The 15,098-nt window shown below is 45.3% G+C and overlaps 1 protein-coding gene across 7 annotated transcripts in view; it reads right to left on the reverse strand.

The window, feature by feature from the left end:
- The window catches only part of PRR5 (proline rich 5), a 92,093-nt gene that overhangs the window by 48,941 nt on the left and 28,054 nt on the right, over positions 1–15,098 (reverse strand). For 4 of the 7 annotated variants that reach the window (XM_042795376.1, XM_042795377.1, XM_042795374.1 and 1 more), the window contains one exon: positions 3,558–3,829. In XM_042795376.1, coding sequence (XP_042651310.1) covers positions 3,558–3,688 — 131 coding nt within the window. In that variant the 5' untranslated portion in view covers positions 3,689–3,829. Of the gene's footprint in view, positions 1–3,557; positions 3,830–3,894; positions 4,206–15,098 lie in introns of those variants that run through there. The other 3 variants (XM_032986210.2, XM_042795378.1, XM_032986208.2) reach the window with 2 other exon arrangements.

A 15,098-nucleotide genomic window follows, 5' to 3' on the forward strand; every position in this document is an offset into this window, starting at 1 on the left:
TTCCCCATTTTCTTACAGCAAAGAGTCTCTAAATGCCTTTGACTAGAGGCTTTGCCACAGCACAACTCAGACAGTATTAGCTCCTGATTAGGCAGTCTGTGCTAGTTCAGTCAGAATGAAAACCTCGCGATGGATTTTATTTGCCCTGAGAGGGGGGCCCCCCCAGCTTGCAAGCTCAAAATTAAAAACCCTGGGTTTCTCAGTCCAATTGGTTTAGTCAGCATTCAGCCCTCATTTTTCGCCTGAAGCAGAAAAGGGGGGGAGAAAAGGAATTGAAGACAATGCTACTGAAAAAATTGAAGCTATTTTAATCCAATGCAAATTCTGTGAGCTGTAATGAAACTGTATTGTTCCAGTATGTTGCTGTTGGTTGCTAGTTAACGTGCACTGCTGGTGTGTTGATGTACAGATCTTTTGGGGTTCATGGGAAAGCAAGCTCAGAAAAAGCCATGATATGAAGTCTAATTTGCATAGTAGCAGACAGCAGCTCAGCACCGATTTCCCTTTGATCTAACAGTGTCGAGAAGTTTCACAGCTTTTTAGTCTGGAGGTGAAGGAAAGTTATCAGTGAGGAAGAGACCTTCCCTGCTAGCACTGAGTGCCATGTGCCCCCTGCACACTGAACCCTGCGATTAACCTCCTGCAGTTTGCCCGCCCTTGGTGCCAGAAAGCAGCAGGCATCCTCAGGTATAAACACTCTGGGGGCTGATACTGGTCTGAACAGGGCGGAGGTGGCAGAGGGGACTTCACTGGGCAGCCAGGCTGTAGCCACACACAAGCTGATTCCAGACGGGGAGCCACCTATCCTCCTCAGGAAAAGCTCAGAAAGGTGACAGAGCTGCTACCTTGCAGGAGGCCCTATTAGCAAACCTCTGGCTCGGCAGCGTTTCAGCAGGGTCCCTGGCACGGCCGAGGCAGCGTCCTTGCTCCACCTCAAAGGGCTGACTTTCAGCGCGGGATCGGCAGTCCCGTGCAAGGCAGGGCCTGCCCTGGGGTTGCGCTTTAACTCTCCCCGCATCAGTTTTGATGAACTTGGTTCAAAGCCTCTTTCAAAAGCAGATACACACATGCCACACCCAGGCACAGCTGCTAACATTAGGCAAGAAACCAGCAGACATTTAAATATAGAACAGCCAGGCTTGGTGAGAGGGAAGAGCTCTGCTGGTGCATCTCCACTTCCTTAATCAGCAAGCTCTTACGCTCAATACTGCACAGAATGAAGCAGCACAGGCAATCCTTTCATTTGGAAGAACAAATATTCCCATAAACCAAAGTATGGTATGCTAGTCCTCTGTTGGGGTGTTTTAATTTTGCAAGAGAAAAATAAAAGACCTTCTACAGCCCAAGATTTTCAAAACTCACCTGAGATTTCTGTTGAGACAAAGTTTAGTTGCCCAGTTTGCCACATCAACATTATGGTCTCACCAGGAGAGCTGAACGACTCCCTCGAGACCAGACCTTGTTTGTTACACATGCCGAGATGGGCATGCACTGGTGATAGGCAGAAGCTACACTAGATAACTTCTTAATACAACTAATCCAACATTATTTAAGCTTTCTTGAGGATAAGCTCCGGTGAGGATACAAGTCTTTTGGCACCTGAAAGAAGGATTACCCTCACTCTCTCTTCAACTCCGGAAAAAGCGTATTTCTATTAAATACTATTAAATAAGTTTTACTTAATAAATACTTTACTATTAAGTAGAAAAGAGGGGGTCTTCCCCTTGCCCATGCAGTGCAGCTGGCTCGTAACCTGCCGTACTTGCCATAGCTGTCGGCAGCTGTTCACGCAGACACGCGATGCCCACTTGCCTTGCCGCCGCAGGTAGCACCAGCCTGCCACCGCACGACAGCAGCCCTGCCAGCGCTCCTGAGGCGCTTTGGAGGCACATGCTGCTGAACGGCAGGCACGGCCCGGTGATACATGCACGGGGAAAAGGCAACCCGTGGCAGGAGGGCACAGTTAGGCCTCAGTTCACACAAAGCGGCGACAGGATGATTCGCGGACACCTATTCGAGGAACAGGAACAGTCATCTAATCGTTTGGATGAAATGTGCAGACGTCTAGCTTGCTGATCGGCAACTGATTCTGGCCAGAGCGGTATCTGTCCTGTCCAAATTAAAAATAACAAACTCTTGCTCTGGCTCACTTAGGAAACCCCTCTGGTCTGAGTATCGGCAGCCCGTAAGCCTGGAGCTCCCCGCCTCTCAGCAAGCCCGGTGCCCGAGCTGCTCTCCATTCACACCCGCCTCCACAGCTCCCTCCCTGCAAGCAAGACCTGGAAACGCGAAACCCTGCCAACAAAAGCTGTCAGCACACCATCACAAAAAGGCTTTGGGGACCATATTCTGTCACCTTGGTTCACACCAAGGAGTATCTTACTCCCTGCTGCTTCCCATGAGGCTACTGGCCAACTGAAACCCCAACTGGTACAAGCCAAGGTGGTCCAATCCAGCCTTTAGTTACCACCACTGTGCAGACCTCGGGGGCAACCCCAGGTCATATGAATAGCACGATATCTGAGCAGAAATGCAGTCTCTTTTGTGAATGGTACAGTTTCAGTGCTTGGTGTGCTGCTGGCATTAAACAACTAATTCATAATGCAGGCATGAAACCACAAATTGAGTGGTGAGAGGGACAGATGATATTTTTTTTTTTTTCTCTCAGAACTCAAATACCTTTAATAAATGTGTCTACAGTTCACTGGTATTTTTCTTCCTACAGCTGTACTGCCATACAATTATAAAACATTACAAATTATGCTTTCCAAGCTGTGACCCAGGAGATGACATTTCATTTTCAAAAAGGACGTATGAATAGAATTCCTAATGACTTAGAGGCTTAGACTCATCTTTAAGAGTGTCACCAAAATGGTCATTAAGATGCTTTCTGAATATCTGTGTTAAATGACACATTCTCAACAAAATGTTTGCATGGGTTTGTTTTTTTTTTTTTTAAGTGGTAATAATATTCAGATGTATAAACACAATAAAGAAAACAATCAGGGCTTATTTTTCCCTGTTCAAAGTGCGTGTGCTTGTGTGCGCACATACACACATGCACAGAGATATTTGTATTAATGTGAGCAATTTGAGTAGACTTCATCGTATCTGTATCAACAACCAGCAATAAGTAGAGTTATGCAGATTTTAATAGTTGTGTGTGCATAATTTTTTTTAAACTATAATAAACCAAATCAACCTCAAATAAGAATATCTAGGTAGACACAAAGACGTATTTGTAGCCGGACCTTGTAAATTAAGTCCTTGTCCACCACAAGGAAGAGGAGGCTAAGCCATCTGCAGGAAAGCTTTTTGCTATTAGCCTTCAGACAAAGGTTAACAGCAACGGGAAGAAAGCCGCTCCCGTCTTTTACCTGAACGCGATCCCCGATACGTGTAACACCGCCGCAGAAGCCCGACGTGCTGTAACCTTGCCGAGCTGGGAGCAAGGCAGCCCAGCCTGCACGCCGACAGAGCGGCCACCGGCACATTAACCACGGCTGCGGGAGCGCAGAGAGGCTACCAGGGAGTTGGCACGTCGGGCGAGACCTTACCTGTTCCAGGTAGCGTTGGAGCAGGCCCGTCGCTGCTGGGTCCCCCGCTCATCCAAGGCTGCCTGCTCTCTCTTGCCCAGATCACTGAGGCTGGGCGAACTCATGAACTTCAACCTGCGAAGAGTCCTCATGGTCAAATGTGTGCTTGCGCGTGGCAGCTACAGATACACCATCCTGTTCACACACACACACACGCAGCTGGAGCAGCGGCAGCGGCAGCAGCAGCAGCAGCAATGCGAGCAGTTCCCTCCGTTTGCTGTTCAAAAAAGAAACTTAAAAAAAAAAGAAGAGAGAACCAGTCTCTACGGAGCACACCTCTGCCAGCAAGAAAACAAACCTTTAATCAGATCAACTCTGACGTCATCAACTGTGGTTAATAATTTCTCCAGTCCTTTCAAAAAACAAAAGTCGAACTTCTGGCTGCTGCTGCAGCACTTTGAAGGGGCCCCACGCAGCCGAAGCTGCCCCGAGTGCGAGGGCTTCCCCTCCCCCTGGCCCCGGGCACCACGACCCGGGAATCTCGCTCAGCGCCGCGGCGGCGTGCTCCACCTGTCGTGGGAACTGCTCGGCTCCTCCGGCGGCTTGGGGGGGTCTGCTAGCATTTCTCAACCTCTCTCTCTCTCCCTCTGCACTCATAAATGGAAATGAAACCGGAGGGCAACAGACAGAAAAAAAAAAAAAAAAAAAAAAAACAAACCAACAAAAAAAAACCCCAAGCAACCAATAATGACGCACTGAGACTTTATTGGAAAGTTTCATAACTGCCTGTGCCCTGCCACGTTATGACACTGCACACATGCGCTCCCTCGCTCATACATATACATACGCACAGTCCCGCAGTCCCCTCTCCCGTATGCACACAGCACAGCCGCACGGCTTGCCTGGGAGCCTGCTTCAGCTGAAAGTGTCACATAAGCCACAAGACAGAAAGTACTCGCAAGCAACACAACTGCAGAATGAAAAGTGCTCGTTTGGATTTTAGCATCTTGAGGAATTTTTGGTGGCGCATAGAAAAGCCAGATGCTTTGTCTTTCTCTGCCTTTTTTTTTTTTTTTTTTTTTTTAAATCGAGATAACAGCTGCACAACTCAGGGCATATTTAATTTCTACAAAAGCCCCAGGTGTCTTATCTTCAAAGGAAAAATCTTCTTTCTCTCTCTGACTGCAGCACTGGAGCTGAAAGATATGCTGCTACAAGACTCCAGCCCATGCTTAGCTTGCTGTCACTCACTTGTGGCTCTGTTTTAAATTCAGGAGTGTGTGGCTCATCTGTTGGGAAGTAATGTAACAAAACAGTGATTAGTTGTCTCAGAAAATAAATTGTTTGCAATAGACTGAGCCAGAGCGTAAGAACTGCTCTTCTGTTGCTCTGGCTTTGGTCTGCAAATAGCCTGGTAAAAGCCACGAGGGCACCTGGCAGAATAACATTCCGCTCACTTGAAAGGGGGCTGCAATACAGCAGAACTTATCCTTTCTTTTTTTTACCCACTTTCTACTTACTCTTTTAATCTGTGACAACCTATTGCCTAGATTCAGGCTATAATTGGATTTGTGTCCAAATAAGATGGCAAAGCTTACGTTACAGGAGAACTGAATTTCTCACAGTGAGATCTGCCTTACGTGCATCATTTACTGACATACTTCAGTAAAAAATGATTCCTCTCACTACTTACCCAAATTCAGCTAAGCTTATTGCATATAAATATTTACTTCCGAAATTTATATTTGGTATTATCTCTGTGAGAACCAGTTGCAGAAATATCTAGGGAAATAAATTCATTTTTACCTTGTGCTAGTTGTAGCATTATTAGTTTTATCTAGCTGCTTGCATTAGCATTATACTGATTGTCATTCCCACACCAAAACTCTCAAATATACAAATGAGCATCACTGTAGATGCCACATAACGTTTCACTTTGGAAGGGACCTGCAGCTCCACGTCTAACCTATGTACAAAGACATCGCTATCCCTGGTCTCTTCCAGATGTTTAAATCCTTCAAACAAACGAACAACAGTCTACTATGTACGCAGCAGCAAAAGGAAAACAAATACAACAATATATAGCTGTATTCTAAGGAATGAGATGGCTTCTACAGCATACAAATCAGTGACCAAAAATAGATACAGCCGAACACTGCTTTGTTCAAATCGGATGAAGGGCACTCCATTTCTGTGGTTAATACAGCCCGGGAGAGCAGGGGAGCACAACTCGGTCTGAGCTTCTGCTGAGGGCTCAGATAAACGTGTGTCTACCCTGTTAAGTGAAGCGACTAGTTAAGATAAACCTGTGGCAATATAATTCCTTCTAATTTCATCTTCCACCTAGTTCAGTTGTTTTTCTGCTTCTCACTCGCTGTGAATTTGATAGGCCTTGCAAAATGTTATTATACTGGATTAAACCCTTGGAATTTTTAACTCTTTGATTCCTTAGCAGCACCGGAGACCTTATAAACTGTACCCTAATGATGCCAGTATGTCAGCAGCTACATAATAACATTTCATCTGCCTTTTTTCCTAAAATCCTCAGCTAGCTAATTAACTGAACCCAAGGAGCTGCAGTGCCAACCTTGAATATGCCAGACAATGCTGCAAAAAGCAGCACTTTGCTTCCTCATAAAATGTCGAATCCCAAGAGAAGAAAAAAAGAAAAGGTCCGCTTTCCATCTGTATGGTGAAATATTACACCTATAGAAGTCAGACCACTTTTATGCCACCCCATCAATCTCAATAACCAGTACTAGATTCAGAGTCGATGCATGCACAAAACACATGGGAGAGGCAGCATTCGAGTTTCCTGAAAAATTTCAGATTGAGGTAACAGAGGACAGGCTTTCTCTACGCTCCTTCCTCCTTCCCAAAATTCTGCCAGAGCAAGTATTGATTTATGATAAAATAAATCATCTTCAACAAGGGTTACCTCCACCCATAATTACAGAGCAATACTTCACATTTACATTTTGCTGTGCGTCCACAGACATCCTTGACTTCACGGCAGTCATTAATTCAGCCTGAGCAGCTCCTGGGTATGAAGGTAAAAGATACGATCCGCACTTCAGCATTAAGAGTGAAGAAGAGAAAGGTGATGTGACTTGCCCAGGCCACCCCGTGAGCAGATGGCAGACATGTCAAGAGATCCCAGGACCTCTGCCTCCCGTTCCAGCACGCCACTGAGGGGACACTGCAGGGACTGGGTAGCCAGGGACTCCTTGGGCCGGGGCGGCTGGAGGGCGGTGCAGAAGACAGAGCTCCTCACCAGGGCTTGCAGTGTGGCTGTTCCTCTAGCCACTGGTGAAAAGACTTGTCGCAATACAGCACTGCTTCAAGATCGAGAGGCTGAGCGGCAGGGATTGCTCGCTATTGGTCATGGAGAGGGATAAGAGCACTGACCAGGCTAATTGGGAGGGAGGGGAGGACAGGGGATTGGCAGGGGCCCTCCCGTAGGCTCAATAACGAGCACTACAAGCTTCTTAAATAGAACGACTGCACTCAGCACATTTACAGAGCTGAGACTGTAAAGTACTGTTACGTTAATTCATTTAATCCCAGCATGCCGCACATGGTGCTAATACCACTATTTCACTCGCACGGAACCTGCAGCTCAAAGGTTAAGTGATTTAATCAAAGCCACACAACCACCTCAGTGTGGAAGGCACATGCAGCCCTAGCTCCTGCTCCCTCCCTTCCCTTCCAACATCTCTCCTCATAAAAACAGGCCTGTCTCTACTAGAAACGATTCTGTGGGGCCCACATCCTGCGGGTGACTGCACAGTAAGTCCCGGAGCTGCCACGGTGCTGGAGACAGAGGGGAATTCTGCTCACCTGGACTTACTTGCTATCTTGAGGCCTAAACCAATGTACAGGTACATGAATATAGCTGACAGCCCAAGAGGATTTATGCTGTTATTACAAGAGAACATTGGCGTATAGAGCCAGGACCTCATAGCAAACACGTCTTTTAAAATAATCGCCAAGGGTAACTCTGTAGTTACCTCCTGGTATGCCCGTAACACCAGCAATGTTCTCACTAGGAGCTGTGGATTAAAGACCACATTGCAGCCCCCAGAAAATGTTAAAGGCATATGCTTGGCTGCAAAAGAATGAGATTTGCTAAAAGAAACAAAAAAACAAAACACCCCCCCCCATCATTTTATGCGCATAATGCTATGTTAACTTTTACATTACAATTATATTGTCTTCTTACAGGTTTCTTTTTGACCATGATGAGAGGGGAAAGGAAGGAAAAAGTAATGTTCATGAATGGGAACATTAAGAAATTCACAATATATGAAATTCATAATGAAGCTGCCAGTGCTGTGATTGCTACGGGTCAACGTGTCTTCGGCTACACCGTTCTACTACTGCAATGACAGGTTAACACTGCAGCGATATTGGTGCCAGGGGGGAGGATATAATCAGCAAGAGAATTTGCTATCTCAGCTTTATTCACCAGAGCTTTCTCATGTAAAAAACAACTCAACAAATATAAATTTTAATTGGGCATAAAAAAAAAAAAAAATCCAGCTACTTTATCTCCCCTCCTCTTTTGGAGAAGAGAGCAGAAATCCCTATGGAAATGCCGAATGGTGTACGCTCTGCAAGTGAAGAACAATGAGGTAAAGTGTATCTACGGCAGAAAGGAGTTACAAACCTCCTTAGACAAATGCACTTTAGTTTTTCATAAACCACACCACAAAACTTAGGGCATGCCTCAACACATGCCAAAGCTAAGGAATTAGTCTTCTGAAAAAACCACACTTCTTAAAGGCACAGCACATCCTGCTGCACCAGCAAAGGAGGGGCAAGGCAGAAAGGAAGAAGATGGGACTATCAGGAAAAAAATGAAGAGTGGAGGGGGAAATGAAGTTGCAAACCTTATGACTCATCAAATCCTTTGCTACAATAGCCACATAAAGCTCTTTTATCATCAGAAAACAAAGAATAAAGAAAATACAGAAAGTACGCAACCAAACAGGCATTATTTACACCCTTCCCCCTCCATCCCACTGGCTCTGCAGCCTTGAGATAAAGGCACACTCAAGGACAGTTTCTGCCTGTCGTTTATTGAGTGCTGGTCACAGGACAGCCTTGGTTTTACTAGTCTTTTGCTTTATTTCTGCCCTCACCGCAGCCAAGCACTGATTTATAGGAGGGGACCTGGGCTTACGGGGCTATCTCCCCAACCTCTGAAACACCTCCTGCGGATTCCTGCACTTCTGCATCCTGTGACCAGTCGTGCCCACATGACCACAGTCACCTCCCTTTAGACAGAGCTGGGCTTTCTGCTCCTTCAGCTGCATGTAGGACTCACACATGGGGTTTCTTTGTCTTTTACACTGTGAAAAAGAAGAAACGCTCAAGACGCAAGTATGTCCTTCCTAAGCAAGCAGAAGGTGACAGCTAAGAAGAGTCTTTTGACTACAGCCAGGAAGGGGCGCTTTGGCCCCCTTGCCATTTCTGCAGCAACACCTACAAAGCTTCAGATCGGACCCGCAGGCAGCCACAGCTGCTGCAGTTCCACTGGCTGCCCTGGAGATACACTGGCTTGCACCAAACAAGGACTCCCATAATCACTGCAACCTGCAGATGATCAGGGCCAATTTCCTGCATCTTCCCCTCCCAGTGTTGTTTAGTGTGAGGCAGAGCAGTGTGAATGTGCTTAGGAGACTTTCTTAGCAGCAAGAGAGACCAGCATCCGAGCACAGGACCATCCGGACTGCAACAACTATCCACATCCTGTTTCTTTTCACAGTTTTCCACTGGACATTTCTTATCGTCTCAACATCACTGACTGAGCTGCTTAGCCTCCCCACCTTGCTCCCTTCCTGTTCCTCCATCACCCTTTGTTGTTGTGTTCACTCTTCCTTTTTTATCTTTTTTTGGTTCGCTAATTCTTCCTCAGGCAAAGGAAAAGGAAAGAAAAAAATAAAAAGGAGACCAAAACGCTGGTACTAACACAGTGTTTGCAAACCACTCTTTGGCTGGCTCTGAGGGAATCAAGTCTTCATCTTGCTTGTTTGGACTGTGAGCTCTTTAGTTCTTCTTTACCCTTTTCACTCAGTGCCTGTACTCCAGCTGGCAAAAGAGGGCCCTGAGCTCACAATAGGTCCTCAGTCACCAGCCTAATCTAACACAAGTCACAAATCTAGCAATACCTGTAAGGAAACCTTTGCTCAAAGCATCCATGAAATCCCATTCCCTTTGCCAGCAGCAGATTTTAGTTTACAGAGCATCAGAATACAGTATATAGCTCTTAAAATACAGTATATATCTAAATCTTTTGTCTTTGTCCTTCAGGAGACAGGAATTAGGAAAGAATTAGGATAGGAATAGACCTGTTACACATCCATCCAAAATATCAAGCTTTCCATCAAATGGCAATTCCCCTAGCTTGCAGTATCGTTCCTCATTATCTCTTCATAGGTTCTGGGAATTAAAAAAAAGCACAATGATCTCAGTAAGCATTATGATTATGTTGGAGGAGGTGAGGATCAATGCTCTGGATCACAGGACCTGTGGCATTACCACCTTCCATTCATGTCACCTCCAGGGAAGGAGGTGGGTTTCCAACCATCAGATGTGCCTGTTCCAGGTTTCACTGTTGCCCACTCACTGAATTCACAACCCATTGCAACCAGTGTATACTCCAAGGCAAGCCCACAACTTAGCTGCTAAATAGAAGTCAAACCTGTGATTTAGAAAGTAAGGTCTCAAGAGTTCTGATCGATAAGCAAAACAAATGTTTAAAATACTTCCTCCTCTTATTACAAGATCATGAGAGAGTGGAAAATTAATCTTACAAAGTAACTGAGCTCATAACGCATATGATTTTTCTTCCTTCCTGAGCTCTATGTGAATTCTTTCCTAAATTGCCTATCTTGCATAATTTTAATTGGATCCCAGAACACCATGACCTCGATGCAGCAGCTACAGTAGCTCAGTGCTGTCTTCTACAGTTATATATGGTACAGCGCCTTCCAAATCCGTGAACCCTGGGAGATTGGAATTGTGTGCTGCGCAGCGCTATTTTTCTTATATCCAAACATTTCTGATGCAAGGTCTTCCAAGAAGGCTCTGATTGCCTTGGAAGGTCACCAAGATAAAGAACCCGCTTTGGTACTAACTGAGTTACTAATAAACTGCACTGGTGGCCAGCTGCTAGTTATGAGTGATACCTGGCATTATTCTCAAAGCCAGGATATCACTTGTGTGATATTCACTCTCTATGAGAATGTGAGCATAGCTGGGAACATGAGCCATGCCTTGAGATTACTGCCACCTCCTGTGCGTAAGTCAGGGAGGTCACTTCGGTACTGAGCCATGCAAGACAAAGCCTTGCAAATTTTGGGGATCTTTGACTCTGGTGGTACTAGGCTGCTGTTACTCAAACGGTGCTAAAGCTCTCTAGAAAAAATACCGTAGTCCTGTAAAAGTCACAAAAGCCTGGCCTTCAGTACAAATGGATTCTTTCAGAAAATTTATCATTCTCCCTTGGCATCACAAGGATATTTTTCTGAACAGAAAAATCACCAGACAGATTTTAAAGATAATTCAAAATTGCAACATCTAGCTGTGTAGTTGGACTCTGTAGCCTTCAGCATGGTGGAGCTTTCATTAGGAAATAAAAAATGGGGACCTTTTGCCATCTTTTCATACACACATGCTGAGATGGTCCCTGCAGGCAGTGGAAACAGCAAGGGTAAAAAAGGCCTTCATCACACAAATTATTTTACACTTGTACCTTTAAATCTTCATTTCAGTAGGTCAGCAGGTCCAGCACTGACCTGCCCATGTGTATCACATCAGTGTTTTTTCAGGATGCTCTGGGAAATAATTTATCTCAAAGGGCAGAGTGCTGGAATTTTTAAGACTCCACAGCAAGGCTTGGATAAAGTCCTTTCACTCTCGCTCCAGATCATTAGCCGGTCTCAATCTTCAATCAGACATCAACATGACATCACTGTTTGAGTAATCACCTGGAAGGAATGCCTCATTATCAAGGAAGTAGGACAAATTCCATTACATTTCCTTCCAGAAAACACTTTTTTTTTTCCCACAAGGTAGCAACAACTAGGTAACTAGTGAGGTATTCCTCCCTCCCTAAAGTCAGCATAAACATCAGTCTTTTCAAGCTACTGAGGGACATGGTGGGAGAAGAGGTGTCATTCAGAAGGTTTATGCATCTTCAGCAGCTCTGTGGTATCTTTCCTATCTCTCTCTCTCCTGATGAGTCCTGCTGCTTTAGCTTCCTTTAGTCATTTCCAATCATCTGTTCTTCAAACTCAGGCTATATTAATTAACTTTTCACTGCAAAATAGTTCAAGTTGTCTAAATGTATGGAAAACAAATTATTCCTCCCCACCACCCCTTCCCAGAAAACGGCTGGGACCACACAGGTTTCAGGCTTCATGGCATCTGGAGCTGTGAGCCATCCAGGGTTTTTCAGGCTTGCTGCTCTATGGCCAGAAGTTTGAGAGCCCACACAGACTGAGATCCTCCACTCCAAAGCAGAAAGGTTGAAGGACTTAGCTCGAGGAAGGCTCCCAGGTGCTCTGCCGGACCACTGTGATCCTGGTACCGAAAGCCCTGGGCCATGTTTCTAGGATGCATGGCTCCTCCATCACAGAAAGACATAGGCCAGGTAGTCCCAAGCTTGCAGCCAGCAGTTGCTTAAATTGCTTCCACCAGAGCATACTCCATTTTGGGAACGTCATTGGGGAAAAAAAAAAAAAAAAAAATTGAAAACATCTCATGAGCAAGGAGGCCTGGACTGTGACGAGCTCCATGCTCAAACCTCTGTCTCAGGTCTCTTTAAGATACTTTGGTCTTTATAACGAGGTTGGTACCAAACTTCACCAACTCGACATTTTCACGGTGAGACAGGGTGATCACTGAGGGGATCGCAGCAGGGCAGACAAAGCTTGGCCTCATGGAGAAACTGCCACCTTTGCTCACCCTGGTTTAAAATTTGACAAATCCATTTGTGTCAGCCTACTTCTTTTTTTTTTTTTTTTTTTTTTTTTTAATTTCAAGCCCATCTAAGCCACATGTCAGGTTTCAGCCGAGCCATAGCTGAAGGGCTGAAGACCTGAGGATGAGAACACCTGGGAGAGCAGCGGGGCCAGGTTGGGCCTGTGTCCCCCCCTCAGCAGCACAGGGGTTGCTGCAGTAGCATTGAGCATCTCCACCCACCGGGTGCATGGGGAGGAAGCCCTGAAAACAGCCCTATGAAGCACAACCACCCCCCCCCCCCCCAAAACAATTAAAAATGCACCATAACATCTGTGAAGGCATGCTCCCGGGCATCTTGCTTTTAACCAGATTTTAACTTTTTTGACAGATCCCTTCACGACCTGTTACTGCCTCCTCCAGGCAGGGCGCATGTTCCTGCCACCCGACCTGAGGAGATGCTGCCAAAGAAGCCATTTTATTATCACCCGCCAGAGGCGAGGGCCCGATGACCCCCCAGGGGCCCTGCCCTTCTGCGCACCCCAACGCCAGCGGCTGGGCGGGGAGGGCCGGCAGCCACCTTGCCTCCTGCCAGCCCCGGGGGGGGCCACACAAAATGGCAGCGGAGACCCCACCGCCTGACAGCTAGGCTGGCAGCTGCGTGACTGAAACTGTTTACCTCCCGCAAACATTTATAAATCAACCGCTGTTCCATCATGTGTGTTTTTTTTTAATAGAAGATAGCCATCTTTTGGGTTTCTAGATGGCAGGAAAGGGGCAGTGGCAGCAGCACAAACATGACAGGCAGGGCCCACCTCTGGTCCCCCGTTCCCTCAGGCAGCTCACAGGAGCAGCGGCGTGTCAGCGCCCCATTTAGAAGGGGACAAAAATCTGAGGCTTCTACCCCTCCTTGGTGGGAGATGCTTCCCATGGGATACCTGTGTCCCTGGCAAGCAAACGGAACCTCCTTGCTTTGAAGTTTTGCTCTGTTCTCCACAGCCCGGCATCAAACGGGGGGCAAAACAGCATTATGTTTTTAAGCGCTGCTTTTCTTGTTCCTGCTCTTTTGAGCCACAGCCACCACAAGCGGTGGGGGTGAGGTGGGTCGGAGCAGCAAGGTGTACCCACAGCTTCAAACCAGCTGGGGCATTTGGGCAATTCCAGGCGGCCATGGGGGCTCCCCCATCACACTCCTGGCACGTACGTACCTGAGGAGTGGCTGTAGCACTAAGAGTCTTCCAGTTTTGCCACTTATCTGCTGTTCACCAGGACACACACCCACTGCTGTGATATTTTGGTGCTTGCAAATTGTAGGGCACCAGTCAAAAGATAGACACAACCTTTTTCTCTTTTTTTTTTTTTTTTTTCCCTAAGACTCAGAAAGGTCAGATTTTGAATTAATTTTGTCCTGTGTAATGCTTTGGTTTGGTTTGTATTTATTCCAAGTGAGTTCACCCATTTCTACTGCAGAAATAAAAGGTCATGAAACCAGTGAATTCTGTCTCTCCTAAAAGGGGTGAATCCCTTCTAGGGAGTGAATCACCAGTGAAGTGTACCGAAAGAAAAGAACATGCAAAAATGTATTCTGTGGGACTGTAATCACAGCTGGATACAATTATAAAATGATAAAATGCACAATGGCACTTTGGATGCCATTTGCTTGCATCAATTTTATAAGCCATCTTTCTAATTTGATTGATGAATATGAGGGGAAAAAGTAAACCAAAACTTTAAACTTACTTTTTTTTTTTTTAAAAAAAAAAAAAAAAAAAAAAAAAAGGCAGCACTTCTTCCTTTCTGCAGTATTTGGCTATGTAGCAATAGGAGACAGCACAAAGATTTGGCCAGACTGGGAGAAGGGAGGAGGACAGGGAAGGGAAAATTGAATCACTTTATACATAAAATAAATCTAAAACAATCCTGGCCCTCAGCATGTTAAAGAGCTATGCATGTCATGATGTTAGCTTTATTAGTAATCTCTGACTGGCTCCAACAGAAACTTCTGGATCCAGATTTGAACATGAAGGAGAATATCCAGAACTGAACTTTTTACTCAGACTGGCATAAACAGTTTTTTCAATCCAGGTTTTTGGTTTTTGACTCCATTTGAGTTTCCTTTGTTTTGGTACAAGAATTTAGCATGTCATATGAAACATAAACACATCTAAACTTGTTTTGCTGGAACAGAAATTTTCACTGTTCATTTACTGCAGTGCACTACTTCCTATCCATGCTTTCAAAAGAAAATCTTGTTTCAAGTGTTTTGAAGCATTTTTTTTTTTTAAAGGCAAAAAGCTTTCCAACTCTACTATTGGTACCCACTAGTGTTTTTTTTTTTTTTTTAAAAAAAAAGTATAGGAGCCTTATTTTAAAAGATTGAATACTTAATACTATGTAACATTTTTTCCCCTGAGTGAGTCAAAACTAAAGGCATACAAACTTATTGGATACTTTGTTAAGCTTCATTAAAAGGTGACCAGGACCCACTTGCATTTATTCACATACTTTTCTTACTACTTTACCAATAAATGCTATCTAGTCTTCAACATCAGGTACTGAAACAGTCCCATTTCAGTTCAAAAGCAGAACACAAGT

The sequence above is a fragment of the Tyto alba genome, unplaced genomic scaffold (genome assembly GCF_018691265.1).
Source record: "Tyto alba isolate M040663 unplaced genomic scaffold, T.alba_DEE_v4.0 Super-Scaffold_21, whole genome shotgun sequence".
Classification (NCBI taxonomy): domain Eukaryota; kingdom Metazoa; phylum Chordata; class Aves; order Strigiformes; family Tytonidae; genus Tyto; species Tyto alba.